Genomic DNA, 19917 nt, shown 5'->3' on the forward strand with positions numbered 1-19917 from the left:
ACCTACATACGTTTGCTATTTTAGTAAAGAAGTAGATTACTCGCAGGTATGCACACATGAGCGAAGTTTGTGTTGATTCGTTTAAAAGGTTAATAGAGGTCAAGCGAGACGGAAATACCAAGGTCATCAGAAGAGACCGCTGGGAACAGACACAGCTGTTCAAAACAATGGCGATCTAACCAAGCAGCATCAACGCGCGTGCCATCCCTAACAGTGGCATTGAAGCTGATGAGACCAATTTAGATGCTCCGTAATTAATGCCACGGCTGTTCCCACTTCCAATTGTCATTGTACTAGAGTTGAGCTGTCAAAAGAATGCAAAGTCACATCAAGGTGAGCCTCGGCAACTTTCTATTCACGTACTGCTTCCTATCAACATGCAGGAGTCAACACTGTATTTTTTCCGTTGATGCCGTGAAGGAGATATACATATCTGCAATATGTTTTCAGATGGTGGGTGCATCACAACACCCGACTTCAGATTCAGGAGAACTCGGTAGGCCTGGGCTATTCTCAGAAATATTGTGGTGCTGACTCTAGATGGCGTCCTTCATAAAACAATCCCCTCTTCGCGCGCATCCTCAGCCTACCTAGCTATGGATGTGCAACATGGGGAGAAAATGTTGCCAAAAAGTATTAACTATTCGGGGCGAAACAAGGCTCACTAGTTGCGTCACTTTCCCTGGGAAGCAATGTGCGTTTTAATTGAAATCTCTCTCTCTCTCTCTCTCTCTCTCTCTCTCTCTCTCTCTCTCATTCAGTGGAGTATCACTAAAGTTTTGTGCGCCTCAGAGGTGGGACCAAAGGTTTTCGCTTTTGTTGGGAATTTGAAGAATCCTTCCAAGTGCGGATCCTGGCTACATTTTGGTTACATATTACAACGACCGGACGACGTAAAAATATGGAAAACGCACCGAGTTTAGGGTAACGTTACCTCAAGATTTATTTCTGCATAGTAGTAGTGAACTTTCTTTGCAATGTCAAGAATGTTCTGCCGGAGTTTGTATGCCTTCAGCGGCAAGCATGACCAAGCACTCAAATTCGAAGTGGGAGAGATTATCGAGGTGCTGCAGCCACTGGACAGCGGGTGGTGGGAAGGACAGATAGCTGGAGTCAGAGGATGGTTCCCTGCTAATTATGTCAAAGTTCTGGAGGTAAGCCAGATGGGATATTATGGGGTTTCCCATTCTCACATTGCTCAGTTGCACGTTTCCTAGCTAGACAGCAAACTGTTTTGGTGCAGAAGGTCTACATGTGTGCAAATGACCAAAGCATTGAAACACATTAGTTTCATTTTTTTATTTTTGACAGGTGGTTCACATAATGCAGCATGCTGACAGAATGACGTAATCACTATTGCACACTTAATGGACTTGCACAGAGCATGCATACATGCATGCATAATGTGTAAGTACATTAACTGTCTGGTAAAAAGCAGGCATAGTTTGCACATGGATGGTGGATGGCGAAAAGTTTGGATGTAAAAGACTCAGTTGTCACTGAATGTCTGAACATTGTTTGGCCAACAGTGTGTCACCTCAGCCAGATTAGTCACAGGCGCGTGCACTGCTCAGCTGTCAGACAGGCACATCACATCACTGTGTTTTTGTTGTTCTCCTCTTCCAGATGAGAGCACCTCTGCTCTGCTGTCATTGCAGATTGCTCTCCCCTTATAGACCTTTCTGTTTATTAGTCTGCTTCTGGGAAAAGCTCGCTCCTCTCCTCCTTGCACGACACAGTAGGAGCAAGCTTGAGCTTGACACATTCCGTTAAGTTTCCAGTGTGTGACTGACATTCAGTGTTCTCGTTATGGGCATTAAATGATGACAGGAATTTCATGGCGAGGAGGACCAAGAAAAGGGAGTTTGTTCAACATGACCTTTCAGATCCCCCTCCACACACATCAAGCCGCCTTTATTTTTAGATTCCCCTTCGTCCACAACAGGGACCACTCTGTGCTGCCAAAACGCATGAGCTAGGTCAGGTGTGCTGTTATCCAGAACACACAGCAAAGCCAGACTGTAACAGACAGCCCCTACCCTAGGTTTCAAGTTAGTCACCAACTGCACAACATAAAGAGATGCACCGAAATGGAAATGTGTGGCCGAAACGGAAATGGAATAATAATTCATCACTTGGCCGAATACCAAAACCGAATATTACATGTCCTCCATGACTGAGGTACCCTGAGCATGGTACTGGTAATGGTACCCCTTGCACTGGTGAGGCATACATGCAATTTTGTTGTGTGCAGTGTTCAGTTGTGTGCTATGTCACAATGAAAATTGTTGTTGTTTCCCATTTGGGCTTTATAGTTAGTCACCAACTGCACTAAGTATCTTGTACATATCTGTGAAGCAACAAAGTGCTTGATTGATCTTTTTTAATTGGGGGTCCCAGGCGGCGTTTCTTCTTGTGACAGATGCCAGTCGAGTATAAAAGAGTCTATCCACTCGCTCACAGTGTGTAATGAAATATGAATTGAGATCTTGTCAGATGAGGATTCTCTTGTGAGTTGGTTGCGCCTGTTAAAAAGATGTCAAATTAAACTGACTGGCTGGCTGTTCTACTTCCAACACCCCCCATTGGTGCCAGTTTGTATGCGGGATCTCTTTGAAGGCATCATTTTGTCATCATTCACCCACGTTTCCTAATTTCCTCCCCTTCGTTCATCCTCTCATTTTTTCTTTTTTATGTCACTCTGGCCAGCTGCATGTACTGTGCAGGCCAAGCTGACGAGCCGTCATTTTCCCCAACCCGTCATATTTGTGTGCTGTGAATGTGATCAGTGAATTTAAGTCATTTCCATTTTTGGTACGGGGGGAGTATATGGCGTGGTGCACAGAGGGGTCAATGTGATTTGCAAGTTATGGAGCAGCGAGCCGCACAAAACAGGCCTTGTTTGCTGCAGGCATCTTCCATAGCCGTCCAGCACACATAGTCCCTCACTGTCCTCCATTGTGCAACGCAGGCCTATGATCAGGGCTGATGCAGTGGCTGCTCAGTCAGAGCTACTTGTAGCCGTCCAACATCTGGCGGTCTCAAACAAAGGCGTCCAAACAGCTTCCTCAAATGGCATCATGAACATTTTTTTTGAGAGAGAGAGAGAGAGAGAGAGAGAGAGAGAGAGAGAGAGAGAGAGAGAGATTCAATGATATTCATGTTCCCCCTTTTTGTCCCAAACTTGGGCCCTTGGGCAGTGGTTGGGTTGGACAGACCATAGCAAACTATACACAGTAATTTTCCCATGTAGTTGGTTGACTCTTTTCTCTGAGCTAGTTTGGTCATTGCCTCTCAAGCTTCACTTTTACTCTTGCAGGAAAGAGACAAGAACGACATATAACCACGGAAGTATGGTAAGGGCAGGCTTTTTAAGGTGCACTTTTGAGACCCCATTTTGTAATGCAACATGCTTTGGTATTCGTTTGTTTTCTGTGGGTTGTTAACATTTAGCTTACATTTATAAATAGCTCATATTGGGTATGAACTGGTTGACTTTTAGTGGTACATGTGTATGTGTGCATGTGTGTACAATGTACATGCTTGTGTGTGCATGTTTTACGCTAACCATTTTATTTTACAAGCATGAAGGACATTATTATTTCTGAATTTGCATAGAAAATCAGTTTGCCATTGATACTGTCTGCACAAGACAAAACATCCACACTACCCTGAGAAATTGCATAAATATACTGCATATTTTATTCATGAAGAGCTGGCTTTACCCGAAGCCCTTGTAGGAAGACTTTCTGCTGGACGTCTGAGCATGAGTTTGTGCTGAGATATGGTCTTAGATGCATGGGGCTTAAGTCTGTGTGTGAGTTTATGATTTGGGTCAGAGTTAAAAAATTGACCACTCTTCCTCCGTGACAGTGTCTTGCAAGTGCATCCTCCAAGCGTGTGAGATGAATGCGATGACTCCGTAGATTTGCTGTACTTACAACAGGATTACACAATAAGCTGCTTGTCGTTTCCAACACAGACGCTGGTTTCCCTGGAGGGTCTTTTTTCTGCCACGGCAATTTAATCTCCACCATTAGTTTCAAGGGGTGCTGCTCATTGCAGTTCATGTGGCAACACTGCCACTCTTGCCTCTGTCAAAACCTCCTCTTCCTCCTCCCCCTCCTCCTCATCTTGCTCTACTTCTTAACCCTCTCCCCTTCACCACCACCACCACCACCTCTTTGCCATCCTCCTCCTCCAGAGAATGTGAAGGCATGTGTCACATGAAGTCTGGGCTGTTTGATCTGGCGCCAGACCCCTGTCACTTTACTCACTGCCTGTTCCCCCCGTCATTAGCCGAGGTGGAGAGAGAGAGAGAGAGAGAGAGAGAGAGAGAGAGAGAGTGAGAGAGCGGTAGAGATTCGTCTCTGATGACTTGCCACGTTCTGGGCTCATTGCCTCTCACATTCCAAAACATGGCCATCCCTCTGCGGCTCCTCCGTTCTGCAAGTGGATTGCCTGAAATTATCTACTTACATTGTCCTTGTCTACATTCACTATGAGAGAGTGGGGATAGCCAAAGAGGACTGTGTTTACTTTGCATCACTGGCTGACTCTTGCAGTTATGCAAATACTGTATATCTGTCTGGAGGGCAAAAAAGGGAGAGATTTGGAAAGAATTGCGAGTGCATCCTCACTCTGCTGGTACGTAAAGGCAGCAGGGCATTTTAGGGCACCTGCTCCATCTATCTGGGTTCCAGTCTCAGTGATATTTTCAATCTGAAGTATATGTGTCATCATTTCACTGTAGAAAATATTCGGTAACACTTTACTTGACATGTTCCTGCATAATACATTATGCCGCTATTATAAAGTCTGTACGAAGCATTTATGATTGTTTCATGACCCATTCATACTAAACCTTTCATGAACCTAGCCGACGGAAGGACAGCAACTTGTCAAAAAGAAAAGTTAAACAAAGCAGCATTGCCGGTTTTGTTCTGAACCCTCAATGATTACTGATTTTGATTACTGTCCTTTTGCCTTCCATGTCTATAAAAGGTTTGGTATGAATGTCTCGAATCCTTCATGCAAAGTGTATAACAGCTGCTATGAATGTGTTATGCAGTGGCACATCAAGTAAAGTGTAACCAAATATTCAATTGAGATCAAGCTCTGTGAGCAGTAAAAGTGGGGACACTTGGCTATGAAAGGAATGGATTTGTTTATTCATCTTTTTGTTATGACCCGCAGGCTCCGTGGAGCCAGCTAACATAACCTTTACTTTGAGACTAAACCCTGGAGAAAGTGCTAGAGCACTGTGGGTGTTGAGTAAATAAAAATCTCTCTGCAGACTGTTTCAGTGGCATTCACTGCAGGCGGCAAGGTTGTGACTAAACCTTGATACAGAGGAGAGAGGGAGAGGAAAAGAGCGATAGGAGGGATGGAGAGAGAGAGAGAGAGAGGAATCCCTTTTATGTTGTACTTCAAACGGGCACATCCACCCACACTGGCCTGGCAGAGTGAGTCGCATGATCACTTTGCACAATGATCCACATGCATAATGACTGCATCTCTCTCTCTCTCTCTCTCTCTCTCTCTCTCTCTCTCTCTCTCTCTCTCTCTCTCTCTCTCTCTCTCTCTCTCTCTCTCTCTCTTTCATGCTCTCACTCTCTCTCAATCTCTTGCTCTCTCTGACACACAATCAGCTGCACATACAGTACACCTGCCATAGTGCCGTACTTACACACACACACACACACACACACACACACACACACACACACACACACACACACACACACACACACACACACACACACACACACACACACACACACACACACACACACACACACACACACAGTGATGTGCACTACTCCTGGGAAGAGATGCATGCAAATCCATACTTGCACAAACATGCTCCTACACACGTTCACAAGTCCATGCTCAGCACACAGTCACTTAAAGGAACAGACCACCCTTTTTTGATTTTCACATATTTGCAGTATTTCCAAGCATTATTTATGAATGTGCATATAATTTTCGTCTATGTTTTTGCATTGCCCCGTTTAACAGCATAGCCACATTAGGCATAGCAATGCAAGTCTATGGTACAAAATAAACCACAATCAAATGTACTTATAAACCATTTTAAAATTAATGTAAAATTCACCAGAGTGTAAAACGGCAATTTAATTCCGTCCAGTGACCACTTGTGGCTTGATGCTAAAGATACCAGTTACTTCCAGTGATTATGCTAAGCTATGCTAATAATTCTGATCCAATAAATCTAAGTACTGAAAACACTGAGACGAAAATTATATGCACATTCATGAATAATGTTGGGAAATACTACAAATATGTGAAAATCAAAAAAGGGTGGTCTGTTCCTTTAAGCAACATGCAAGCAATTGTTCCACATTGGCATGTTCTCTCTCTCTATCTCCCTCTCTCCCTCTCTCTCTCTCTCTCTCTCTCTCTCTCTCTCTCTCTCTCTCTCTCTCTCTCTCTGTCACTCACTCACGCACAGACACACACACATGCACACAACACACTGTCAAACTAAAGAGAAGAAAAGGGGGATTAGCTGTGTGTGTTGCTGCCGTTGCTGCACCTGATCAGTGAACACACTCAGCTCAGCTCAGCTCAACTCAGCTCTTCCACTATTAAACACTCTGCAGCAAATAGTCACACACTCGGCTCTGCAGTGCCATCTTTTACACTGTTGGAAGTGAGAGAGAGAGAGAGAGAGAGAGAGAGAGAGAGGGAGGGAGAGAGAGAGGGAGGGAGAGAGAGAGGGAGAAAGAGAGAGAGAGAGAGAGAGAGAGAGAGAGAGAGAGAGAGAGAGAGAGAGAATTCAGGACACATTTTAAGTAAGAAAAAAATGATGGAGAAATTACGAGGGAGGAGTAGTGCAGGGTCCTGGAAACAGAAGATAATGTTCACCAAAGCACTTGCACTACCACCCCCCCTCTCCATTCCCGCCAGACACCCTCTCCCCCCTCCTCCCATTACATAAGTGCCACCATGTCTCTTCAGGTGAATTTACAGCTCTAACAACGAAACTGCGACAGAAGACGATGAGCCATATAGAGTGGAGTGATCGCAACTGTGAGAGTTTTCAAGCAGGCAGCATTGTATAGGCTCACTCAAACACAAAAGTCACAAAACGTAATAAATCAGACTGATTCAGTGCTATTAGCCCTTTTATGGCCCTGCCGTGGCCATCCGGTAGGGCACTCGCCTGCCATGCGGCTGACCCGGGTTTGATTCCCGGCCCGGGTCCTTTGCCGACCTTTCCTCATCTCTCTCTCCATTCGCTTCCTGTCTACCTCTCATACTGTCCTGTCCATAATAAAGTCTAAAAAGACCAAACATGTCTTTATTAGCCCTTTCACACCTCACTTATTGCGCAGTATACACCTCCCGTGTCCTACAGTACCAGCCCGCTTTCTCTCTGCTCTCTCTGCATCAGCTCTGAAATTCAATTGGCAAGTTTGGGCCAGGGCCTTAGTCTAATTTTTATTTAGCACCTCCATATAACGGCATTTTGGCAGTGTTCATTGAACAATAATGTATGTTTTTTTTGATAAGGTAACAGTTGTTATGTTGTGGTTGGCTATGTCTATGTGGCTACTCCCTCTCGTGTCCTTGTGGATAATAATTATGTACCTTGTGTTTAATTCTAGCACCTCAATATATTGACATTCTAGCAGTTAGATTAGTGTTTCTCAACAGAGGCTCTACAGACCCCTAGGGGGTAGTAGAGAGCCCTTGGGGGGTGTTGAGAGCTGAGATAAGGGCTATCAGCACAAATAGGAGGTGTTGGGAAGGCCCATTTAAAGTGACTGGAAGCTTTTACGTCTTTATAGAAAGCTGTATAATAATCATAATCAATAATAGCACTCAAAAATAGTATTAGTCTGTGCTGTTCTCATAATCCTTGACATCATACTGTTGGGTGGGGGACATTGGCATGCTTATGAAGCATTTCTTCAAAATAAGGTTGAGAGCCACTGAGTTAGATGAACAATATGGGCTTTTATAAGGTAACAGTTGTTGGAAAGCTTATGTGACTACACCCCGACATGTCAATGAGCTCATTCCCCCCCGTTCCATTGAGAAGTTGAGGACATTGAACAAGAGCCACATGCAGACTCCTGGCGGCCTCTCAGATGTGGGCCTGACAGGGTCCCCTATGGCCATTAATGTCTCTCTTGTCCTCTTTTTTTTAAAAACCTCTCCCTCATTACATCCTCCTCTCCATCCCCTCTCTTGTTTCCCTGCCAAGTGTTCTTGTTCCACTGCACTAAAGGCTCACAGAGCGGTGTTAAACTCCAGGGCAGGGTTGCCAGATGAGACTATTGATTTCCAGCCCAAAATATGCTCAAAAGCCGCCTGGAAGCACTAAATCCTGCCCACTTTGAACCACATTCTTTTGATTTCTATGGCCACAAATTTTCTAAAAATCCCGGCCAAATGCCCTTTTTACCCATTTTTACAGCCATCCTAAGCAGCTATATTGGGCAGGGAACAGCCCAATCTGGCAACACTGCTCCAGGAAGAGACTTCCATAACTTGTTGGAAGCGCAGCAACAGCGATGTGTTGATTGGTGGGGAAGAGAGAGCTGATTAAAAAGTTCCTCATCTGCTTCCTTTTCTGTGACCCAACCCCATGCACGGCAAGCATTAGTAACACACGCACACACACACACAAACACACACACACACACACACACACACACACACACACACACACAGGTACACATGCAAACACACGTGCGCATACACACACACTGACGCACACACACACACACACACGCACACACACACACAAACACACACACACACACACACACACACACACACACACACACACACACACACACACACACACACACAACCTTCACCTCATTGCCACTTATCCTTACAGCATCTCAGGAGCTAATCAAGTTAACAAAGTTTCACACTGACTTAGTTCCCACACAGCGGCAAGGCGGTGATGGTGCCTCCACTAAATAGCTTAGTGGAGCCGCAGACTCTGAAAAGAAGACAAAACACATCTAGATAGTCCTCCCCAGGAAGTACAGTGATCTCACGCTTTCACCAAATCACATTAACAGTATTAGGATGCTGGTGCACAGTTAGGTACACAGTTTTTGGATGCCCTTTTTTCACAATTAGTCTGTCCATTTCTGACTGCTTGTAAGATGAGAAGTGCACCCGAGATGAACTGCTCTGTTTGAAGTCAAGACCTCGTTCAACCCTTTGACTCTGCCAGCCTCGTACTTTTTGACTCCAATCACCACTCTAAAGCTGCTTATTTGGCTCATTCGGCTGTGATTAACTGAACTGCATTAATCATAACCACATATGCTGTAAGATGTCCCATAACATTATTGGCTACATTATAATAAAAACTGCATATTACTCAGCAGCAACGTCAATTTACATACATATAAGCTACTGTATAGAAAGTACTTAAAATTGATTAAACCTTTGCTGTTGCTTTGTCGATTTCTAAACTAAACCTCCCTTCAGCAATGGTATGTGTAGTAGATATATTATATACTGTATATGAGAATGCTTCTTCTTGCCTAACAACACTCCCCTCTCACTGATTGCATATTTTTCACATTAGTGAAAGGACAAAAAATCGATTGCGGTCTTTATTTAGTTAGAGTTTGCTTTTAAATTGAAAAATGATCCTATCTTAAACTCATCCTATCTTAAAGGTGCACCGTGTAATATTTTTAGTAGTTCATTTACAGAATCCATGCTGCCCATTCACAAATGTTACCTTTTTAACAAATACTTACCAACCCCATCAAATTCTAAGTATTTAATATGACTGGGAAAATTGCACTTTTCATACATGAAAAAGGGGATCTTCTCCATGGTTCGCCATTTTGAATGTCCAGAAATAGACATTTTTAGCTGCAAAACTTACTGCATTTTGGTCATACTAGTAAATACTAGTTTATTACTTAGTAAATATTCATAAAAAGATCAAATTTGGCAATAGGTTGCACACTTTCAACCCGGGTCGCCTGCGTTGCAACCCAGTGCCCTACCGTTAGGCCACGGCAGGGCCAAGCCTATCTTATTCTTAACTTTTGACTTGAGGTAGGACGTTTTTGTATGTCTGCTGGAGCACAATGCAGTGACACTATTTTGTTTGGCTGTTGTCTGTCCCTCCAGAAGCCTGTGGTCCCCACAGCCGTGAGTGCAGCGGAGGAGGCAGACAGGCAGCTGCTCCCCCCGGGCTGGAAGAGCTACCTGTCACCTGATGGACGCGAGTACTTTGTCAACTCAACCACCAGAGGTACAGTAGGCCACTTACCTGGAGTCACCTCCTCTCTCACTCAACCTGCACCATGTTCACTCCGAGTGGAAGTGGAGGTCTAAACAAATCCACTTTACTATCAAAATTAGCATTTCAAATTAGAAAAAACACCCTTATTTCTACTGCTGTGCATATTTTATTAATATTCTATCCCTCTCCCCAGTGCCATGAAAGTAGGAAATGTCTTCATAAAATCCTTTGATATCTCATATGCACAGTAACATGTCCACATTAAAGCAGATATTTTTGTTGCGCTTTCAGCTTTCAGCAAGCTACACCTTACTTACAGTTATTGTTACTTTGGACTTGCTGTTAAGTCTGTAATTGCACTGCAAACTGTATGGTTTTTTTGCTGTTGTTACTAAACCAACAGTTATTATCATGAAATTACACTCAAATTACTTTGAAATTACCATGAAACTACCACCTTATTAGTAATCCATAATGTAAAGTGTTACCATTAATTCAACAGGCAAGGCCCCCCCATCCTGTCAGGAATGTTCTTTCCTGGCCTGTCTCATCCCCTCCTCTCACCGGGGGGCTTTAGAGTTCTCATCATCATTCCCATCCACCTCCACATCCTCCTCGTCCTCCCCTATTCATCTGTAGAGGGAGCCAGTGGGCCAAGGCCCTTTACACTCATCTCATTCATTCACAAAGGCTGCCGCCAGTCACTGCTGCCTGATCTCAGCGACCTGGCTGCCTTTCTCTTTGTGCTCGGGCACATCTCTGGACGCCCCTCTGAAGCACTGAGGCCATGGCTATCCGGCTTTATCAGCAGGGGTTCTGCGGGAGTTTTGTATTTTTTATATTATCAGGGTGTGTGTGCGTGCGTGCGTGCGTGCGTGCGTGCGTGTGTGTCTGTGTGTCTGTGGGTCTGTGGAGGGGAGGAGGTGCAATGGCTGGAAAGGTTGTGATTCTGACACTGAAGTGGTGAAGTGTGAAAATGCGCAGAGTAGAGGAAAAACATCCTGTGCTCTCGTGGTTTTGTATGTGCGGATGCAGGTGTGTGCGCGTCTGTGTTTCTGTAGGATATTACTTGACTTGGTTTTGATTCTGACACTGAAGTGGTGAGGTTTAACATTTATAGACAGACATCTGTGTGCGTGCGTGCATGCACGCGTGCCAGTGTGCCCGCATGTGTGTGTGCGCGTGTGTGTGTGTGAGCATGGTTCTGTGCCTGTGGTTGACTAGGTATCGGGGGGGGTAAGTTTGTGTGTGTGTATGTGTCTGCATGTGAGAGAGAGAGAGAGAGAGAGAGAGAGAGAGAGAGAGAGAGAGAGAGAGAGAGAGAGAGAGAGAGAGAAAGTGGTGGCTATAAGCCATAGTGGAGTATGGAGGTGAATGTGGTGTTCTGTTCTTGGGGGGTGATGTTAAATCTCCACTGGGCTCAGGCTCCAGCTGTAGCCATTACTGTTACAGGACTCTGTCCAATCAGCTGACTAAAATACATCCAGACTGTACAGAGCCACAGAAATACCCCAGGAACAGTGGTGTAGTCTACGTAGAACGCGGGTAAACGGAGTATACCCACTTCTAAATTTCAGGGATTTCAGTATACCCACTTAAAATTGATTGATCCATTGTTTTGAATAGCACAAATATATGCTGTATACCCACTTCAAAAATGCTCAAATATACAGTATACCCTCCATAAAAAAGTAGACTACACCACTGACCAAGAACCCTTGACAGCCATATGCTGCACAAGCAATGTACCCAGTACAGGGGTGGGCAATTATTTTGGGTCAAGGGCCGCATTGGGTTTAGAAAGTTGACCAAAGGGCCGGATGTCGTAGGCAACTTGCCCATGCCAATAATAAGAAATGGTGTACGCCAACATAATTACACCATTGTCAGTTATGCCATTCCTGCTAATTGTATGTAGACTTAAGTAATCTTAGTTTTCAAAGACCCTTGTTTTAGGTAGCGCATTGAAGAATGAGTGACCATGTGAATCTGCATTTTTTTTCTTGGAAAGGCTCTGAGGGCCGCATGAAATGGCCGAGCGGGCCGCATGTGGCCCCCGGGCCTGAGTTTGCCCACGTCTGACCCAGTATATAGTATACTGTATATACTTTATTATATCACTCTGCTTCAAATGTACATATCCTGACCTTCACAAGTTTAACTATAGTTTACTATAGTTAGTTTAATATAGTGTAGGTGGGGTGGTAAGAACATGGATGTACAGTATGTGGATGATTGTCTGTCTGTCTGTCTGTCTGTCTCTCTCTCTCTCTCTCTCTCTCTCTCTCTCTCTCTCTCTCCCCTCCTCTCTCTCTCTCCCTTTCTCTCTCTCTCTCTCTCTCTCTCTCTCTCTCTCTCTCTCTCTCTCTCTCTCTCTCTCTCTCTCTCTCTCTCTCTCTATCCACATTGTGGCCTCTCTACAATATCTTTTCCACGTTTTTCCTTTTCTGTGTGCCGGTGTGCGTGTAACTATGTTTACCCGCATAAAGCGACAGTGTGTTTTGTTTTTATCCCTGTCAGTGAAAGGTTACGTCACCCAGTCTCGATAACTCTCAATGACACTCCCACTGATTGCTGTTTTCTCAATGAAAATTGATGCCCAGTGCAGCCCTCCAGCAGGAAACAACACACAACACACACCTGCTTTTGTATTGAAGCACCTCCATAAAGCAAATCTGGAGCGCACGCTTCACTGTGCCGCTGTACGGGTCACGGCCTCGGTAATGTTAATTACAGTCGTTCCGAGCGCATAAATACTCTGTCAGCACTAATAATGATGGAGAACCTAGCTGTGATTCCCTGCCAGTGCTTCCTTAGTAAGGGTGTAAATCACAGCCTCCATGGCGATACGATTCTATATTGATACCTTATTATTCGATGCGATGCTATTCGATTATTTTCGATACTTAAGAATGTCCCACGATACGATACAATATGGTTTGATTCTACTTTTTTCAATTACTTTTCCACTTCTATTCATGTTATGGAGCTAGGGCATTGGGCAGGGGCCATCGATTCGATTATTTTTGATACTTAAGAATGTCCCACGATACGATGCGATTCGATTCAATCATCAGATTATATCACAACGATATATCGCTACATTTCGATTATTATTTACACCCCTATTCCTTAGTTATGTCAGGTGGTCCTGTTTCTCTCACTGAAAGACCTTCAGATTCGGCCTGGAGTAATTGTGCGATCTACACAATGCAAGGCAGTTGAGTATTTAGTTCACCACTATTAAAGCTACCATTTGTCAGCTCCTGGTCCACTGCTTGCTGCTAAGACCACCTGGGTCTGGCCCAGAATAGCAAGCCAAATTACAGGAGGCAGACAGCAGGCTGTTAGGCTCGCTGCTATTGTAGTCACCTTCTAGTGGATCGGAGCAGGTCCATTTCTCCCCCTGTGTGGCCTGTTTTCCGGGTTCCATTGGGGAATATTTATGCAAATGCTGTACATGGTACAGTAGGTAGTCGTCTATTCTGCAAGGATGTTATAGCAGCTCTTTATGTCAGTGCTTCGCAATGCTTTCTCTCCCAGAGGCTGGTTGTATTTTACGCCAGCGACATACAGAGCAGGCGATACACCTGAAAAGTTCTCCCTCAGGATAAGTGTCCCAGGTGAAAAAGTGGTTCAATTTAGTACACTAAAAGCACGACTGAAGTGTACTTAGCATGTTAAAAGCGCACTCACACTTTTTGTGCTAAGAAAACGTAGCCTACGTTCACAATATACTTATTTAAAGTGTGCTTAAAATTAGATGTAATTAAGTTGCTCTCAAAGAAAGTACACTTAGCCTACCATACTTAAAGTGCACTTGGAAGATGTTTGGCTAAAGTGTATTTAGAGGAATACACTAATAGTGTTCTAATAGTGAACTTACTAAAAGTGTATTTTTTAATAACATATTGCAGTTGCACTTTTTTTAAGTGCACTATGATTATATTTCACCCAAATGACTTCGAAGTGTGATTTTCTATAGTGTGCTTTAAAGTAAATCACTTTAACATATTGGAAGTATACTTTTTCTAAGTGCACCATGATTGTACTTCACCCAAATATATTCAAAGTGTGCTTACACAAAGTGCATTTACCCATCATGCACCATCATGCATGTACCATCATGCAATGCACTTCTTGGAGCTAAATTTCTCAAACAGAAAGCCATTTACCTCTAAGGAATATCTTTGGTTTGCATGAAAATATTACTCATTGTTATATTCTGTGTTTATTGTAGGGTTTTTTTAATTTTAAGTGGAACACAAAAAAATGACCATGTTCCCACCGTCATTACGATGGTCATGTATACGTTCTGGTATATGCTCACACTTCCCATTGTATAATTGTTACAGGTAAGTCAGAAGTAGCCTGGTTCACACCAGACGGTGTATGTGTAGCTTCGGCGCCCCCTGGCGGAGCAGAGCTACACACACTACCGTCTGGTACACAGCCATAGAGCACGCTCCGTCTCCAACCAGAAAATAGGCTGAGAATTTATTGCTTCGGCACGGCCTCCTCGCGAACAAATTCCTTCAAAAACCTTCCTGTTAATCTTTAAAGAGTCAATATAGTCTCTAATCTGTCTTGTGACTCTTCAATGTGAGCTACCGTTGATTTTGAAGCAATCAATTCTCAGCCTATTTTCTGGTTGGAGACGGAACCCATTTGCGGTGTGCGAGTTCCCCTTCATTAATTCATGTGAAAGGAGGTGCACAGAACAAAATGTGTGACACGACCGATGAGAGGGCTGGCTGGAATTCACTGGTTTATGGGGGGCCTTGTCATGGTAAAGTTTGGGAACCCCTGGTCTAGACTCTAGGGGGCAGCTATTCAACGGGGCTCTCATTAGTGTTTTCCACCATCGTCTCATTAATGTTTTCCACCCCTCACAGTTTTGTCATTATTGCACTGTACAAAGTAGAACCAAACTGACATGAAATACGCATGGCATCCTCTTCATGCAAGAAATGTCTCCTTGAACGCCTGCAGCAAGCATATCCCGGGCCTAACACGTAACTGTAACTGTAACTGATGTGAGGACTGGCACAGGTACTATTCTGGCTAGCCAGAACACATCTCAAGTAATCACCACAACTGAATGTATCTACTTGTGTTTGTTCCAGAGACCACATGGAAGCGTCCCTCCTGCTCTTCCCTCTCCTCCCCCTCCACCACCTCCTCCATCTCCTCGTCCTCCACCTCCTCCACCTCCTCTGCATTCTCAGCTGGCTCTCCAGTAACCCTCCTGCCCACAGCAGCATCCCCAGACTGCTTGACGCCAGGTAATCTCCTACACTCCCTTCATCTACTGTAGTGTTTCTCAACAGGGGCGTTACCACCACCCCCCCCCCCCCCCCAGGGGGCGTTGGGGAGATTTTAACTGGAAGGGGGTGTTGTCTGGCTTTTGATGGGGTCAAGGGGGCGTTGGGAGGCTTTTGATGAAGCCAAGGGGCGTTTGTTCAAAAAAGGTTGAGAACCTGATCTACTGTACAGTACATCATTGTGTTCCATGTACACAAGAAATAGATCATACAGCCAGCTCACTCCAAAGGACACATTATTTACCCAAATTAGTATTGTGTGGAGTGGACGTGTGCTGTACCTACAGCGGGCAATTCACCCATTTGTCAGCTTATAGAGGACAGGCAGGTATGTGGTAATGGAGAGGACAGCCTCTCCTCTCACAGGTGGTCTGGGGCACTCAGGTGGGTGGGTGGGTGGTCTGGCAGGGGACATGCGGAGGGGAGACAGCATGAGGAGAGGCAGACGCTGATCTTCAGAGGAGCAGTAGTGTACTTGTCCAATCTGGCCGTGAGGTCGTTGGGCAGAGAGAGGACAGTAATTAAAAACTCAGTGTTGGTGTCTCTGACACCTGCCTGCTCTCATTCTCCCGCTATAGTTTCCCTCTGTCACCCTCCCCCAGGTCTACCACGGCTGTTGCTACAGTCCTGTAGGGGGCCCTTTTCCTTGAGAGGGGAAATGGGAAGGAGAGAAACAGCCATCCAGAGCTGGCAAGCTCTCCTAGAGCCTGTTTTCCCCATTTGGGTTAAAAATAATCTCTACATTTCCTTGTTTTTTTTTCTTCAAATGTTTTTGTGTGTGTGTGTGTGTGTGTGAGGGGCCGGATGCATGAACTTGCAGATGTTATTTTAAGTGCGTGCGTGTGTGCGTGTTTATGCTTGCATGCGTGCGTGTGTGTGTGTGTGCGTGCGTGCGTGCGTGCGTGCGTGCGTGCGTGCGTGTGTTATATTCTCCATATCTACTGTATGCATGTCACTCCACATTACGGCGGCTTTGCCTCATTAGCCCTAACCTCTGTCCGCTCAGCACTGCGGGCGAGGTAAGAAATAGCCCAGTAACGGCCCACCTCACCTCACCTCAGCCCACCACGGCCCGGCTCCCTCTAGCCCACCGCCAACCGCCATCGTACCGCCACACTGGGCTGCTGTATAGCCCGTGACCTCCTCACAGCCATCTCCGCACAAACCCCCTTTCACAGCCGTTTCCGTCCTCCCAACACTGCCCTGTATGCCCACGTTATATAACCACAGTAATCTTGTGTTCCAACTTCTAGCATGGCCTGTACCGATTCCATGCCCAGCTTTGTGTGGCTGAGGACATGAAAAGCTTATACCGTTTACGGATCTCTTGGTCATGCATGTCTGTCGGCCTATTCCTTGGGTTCTTTTTCTCCTCTGCAACTCTCTTCTCCTCTCTTCATTTCACCTCATTTCTCCTCATTTCTTTCTCTCTCTCTCTCTCTTTCTCTCTCTCTCTCTCTCTTTCTCTCTCTCTCTCTCTCTTTCTCTCTCTCTTTCTCTCCCCGTCTCTCTCACCTCCATGGTGAATGGAAGGATCAACATACATGTAAGGTACACTTTTTAATTGGTGTCTACCTGTCTCTGTGTTTGTCATCGGATACTCTTGTTCTTCCCTTCCTCAGCTCTGTTTCTGTCTCTCCATCTTCTCGGTTTCCTTTACTCTGTTTCTCACACTGCTGTTCTCTTTATCTCCTCTTCTCTGTGCAGTGAATGGATGCCAGGGCAGCAGGGGGTCTGCACTGCTCATGGAGCCTCCTGATTTAGCTCTTCAGAAAGCCGGCCCAGACAAGCAGGTACAAGCATCCAATCTCTCTCTCTCTCTCTCTCTCTCTCTCTCTCTCTCTCTCTCTCTCTCTCTCTCTCTCTCTCTCTCTCTCTCTCTCTCTGTGTGTCTCTCTCTCTCCCTTTCTCTGTCTCTCTCCTCCATGTGTTCCCCATCATCATCTTTCCCTCCCACAACCACTGTCTCCCTTTCATTTATCCCAGAAACTCTTTCTCCCCATCCTTCTTTGTCTCTCTACCATTCTGCTCTTTCTGTTTCATCTGTCATTGTCTCTCTCTCTTGTTCTATTTTCCTCTGCCAGTGGAGTTTCCATTGAAAGTATTCCACCACTGAAAACACATTCCAACTCCAGCACCTTTCATCTGCATGTGTCCAGGTGGTCCCACACACACACAGCTTAGTGTCCCCATCTAATCGCTTGAGTGCCGTCCCTAAGACGTCAAACCGGCGGGCACTGTGGCACAACACAGGTTTGAGTCCAGCCAGGATCCTTTGCCAGCTCTGTCCCATCTCTCTCTCTCTCCCACTCTCTTCCTGTCATACTCTCGACTGTCCTATTAGCAATAAAGATGCATAAAATATATATAAAATAAAAATATATATATCACACAAGCAGCAAATGCACCACCAATGCGCATGTCAGATGGTCCCTACAGTAGCTGCAGTGATATTCTTCCTCTTCCTCAGCAGTATTGTAGCATCGCAGTCCGGCAATCCGGAGATACTGTAGTCCGGAACCAGGCTTGGTACAGGTGTCACGTGATCACCAGCAAGTCAGAAGAGGCCACGCTGGCTGGGTTTTGGCACGAGAGTCAGCAGGGATAGTAAGATAGCAGGAGAGAGAGACAGAGAGAGAGCGAGAGCGAGAGAGAGAGAGAGAGAGAGAGAGAGAGAGAGAGAGAGAGAGAGAGAGAGAGAGAGAGAGAGAGAGAGAGAGAGAGAGAGAGAGAGAGCCATATGGCCAGCCAGATCTTTTGGATAGTGAGAGGTGGGGCTCAGTCAGTTTCTGAAATGGGGCCAGCCAAAACCTAGGTGTGTGTGGGAGCCTGTGTGTGGGGGTTGGGTTGGGGGGGGTTACTATAGGTGTGAGAGGATCGGTGCAGAGGCGTTTGGGCATGTTGGGAGGGTCTTCGTAGACACAAGCGGCAGTACGAACAACCAGACCGAACCAGATCATAAGCAGTTGAGCTAACATTGGAGTAAAAGGAGAGGAGAGGAGAGGAGAGGAGAGGAGGGGAGAGGAGAGGAGAGGGGCTGGTGGCGGCCATTGCTGACAGATGGAGAGGAGCCATGTTCTGGAGAAAAAAGGTGAGGAGGAATTTTAGGAGGGAGCGAGAGAGGAGTAGAGTCAGACACTGCCTTGTGTTCTGGGATGCTTGCTGTTCTGGGATGCTTGCTGTTCTATGATGTGCTGCGATTGCTAACTGCTAACGGTGATTGCTAGTTCCTAAGTCTGCATTCATGCTTGTTTCAGCCAAGGTTAGTAAATAATATGTGTGTGTGTGTGTGTTTGTGTGTACTGGTAGTATGTGTGTGTTATTGGTATGGGAGACATTTTATTTGGCATGCATAACAATGCCTGGCATTTGGTAAAACATAAAGTCTAGCAAAGAAAACGGATCATGTATTAGTGTCATCGATATGAGGGACTCCATGGAGAGCAACATGTGTGAGAAATTACATTAAAAAAATCATTTCAGATACCTCTACTACTTTATGTACGCTGTCTACAATTCTGGATTTTCTTTTGTTAACGTGCACAGTGATGTTTGTTCATCTCACCCCTTGAAGTACGCACAGTGCAGATATTCAACGTACATATGCCATGCACTGACCTGAGCAGATACTAGTTGCGGGAACAGCCGCCATAGTGGTTTTTATTTGAGACCATGCTATTGCCTAAACACCCTACAGTCTGTATCTGGAATGAAATGTGAATACGTTGAAGTTGGCTCAGGAAGAGGTTATGTACTCTTTAGGGTGATATGCTTGTTTTGCAGAGCTCAGGACGATATTTATTAGATGTTGATGCTGTAGTTTGGCCACATCAATGGCAGATGTTAACATCTGTGCAGAACTACAGTTTATAATACAGACCATTGCCTACATTTCAGCCTCTTATGGCAATCAATACCGTAGTTTATGATGCAATATGTTATGACTGCCTGGTTCAAGGCAACAAAAAATGCTGTCAACACTATAGCACCAAAAAGAACTTATTTTCTGGCAATACTTGAGTCTGTGAGTCTGTGCATCTGTGCGTTGAGTCTGTGAGTCTGTGCATCTGTGCGTCTGTTCTTCCATCCTCCCGCCACAGAGGTATTGTGGATGTACAAGTATATGCTTTTAAAGGAGTAGATGGCCCTGCCGTGGCTCAATCAGTAGGGCACTGCACTGTCACGCCGGGAACCCAGGTTTGATTTCGGCCTGAGGTCATTTCCTGATCCTCCCCCATCTCTCTCTCTCTCACTCACTCTCTGTCACCATCTCAAACTGTCCTATCAAATAATGGTATAAACGTAAAAAAAAAAAAAATGGGTGTGGATGGC

General features: G+C 45.2%; 1 protein-coding gene across 3 annotated transcripts in view; it reads left to right on the forward strand.

Moving 5' to 3' along the window:
- The first annotated feature begins 977 nt into the window (after positions 1 to 977).
- Positions 978 to 19917, forward strand: part of gas7a (growth arrest-specific 7a) — an 84566-nt gene continuing 65626 nt past the window's right edge. For 2 of the 3 annotated variants that reach the window (XM_063222626.1, XM_063222632.1), the window contains exons 1-4: positions 978 to 1154; positions 10147 to 10270; positions 15388 to 15546; positions 17293 to 17378. In XM_063222626.1, coding sequence (XP_063078696.1) covers positions 978 to 1154; positions 10147 to 10270; positions 15388 to 15546; positions 17293 to 17378 — 546 coding nt within the window. Of the gene's footprint in view, positions 1155 to 3203; positions 3357 to 10146; positions 10271 to 15387; positions 15547 to 17292; positions 17379 to 19917 lie in introns of those variants that run through there. The other variant, XM_063222639.1, reaches the window with a different exon arrangement.

The sequence above is a fragment of the Engraulis encrasicolus genome, chromosome 2, assembly GCF_034702125.1.
Source record: "Engraulis encrasicolus isolate BLACKSEA-1 chromosome 2, IST_EnEncr_1.0, whole genome shotgun sequence".
Classification (NCBI taxonomy): domain Eukaryota; kingdom Metazoa; phylum Chordata; class Actinopteri; order Clupeiformes; family Engraulidae; genus Engraulis; species Engraulis encrasicolus.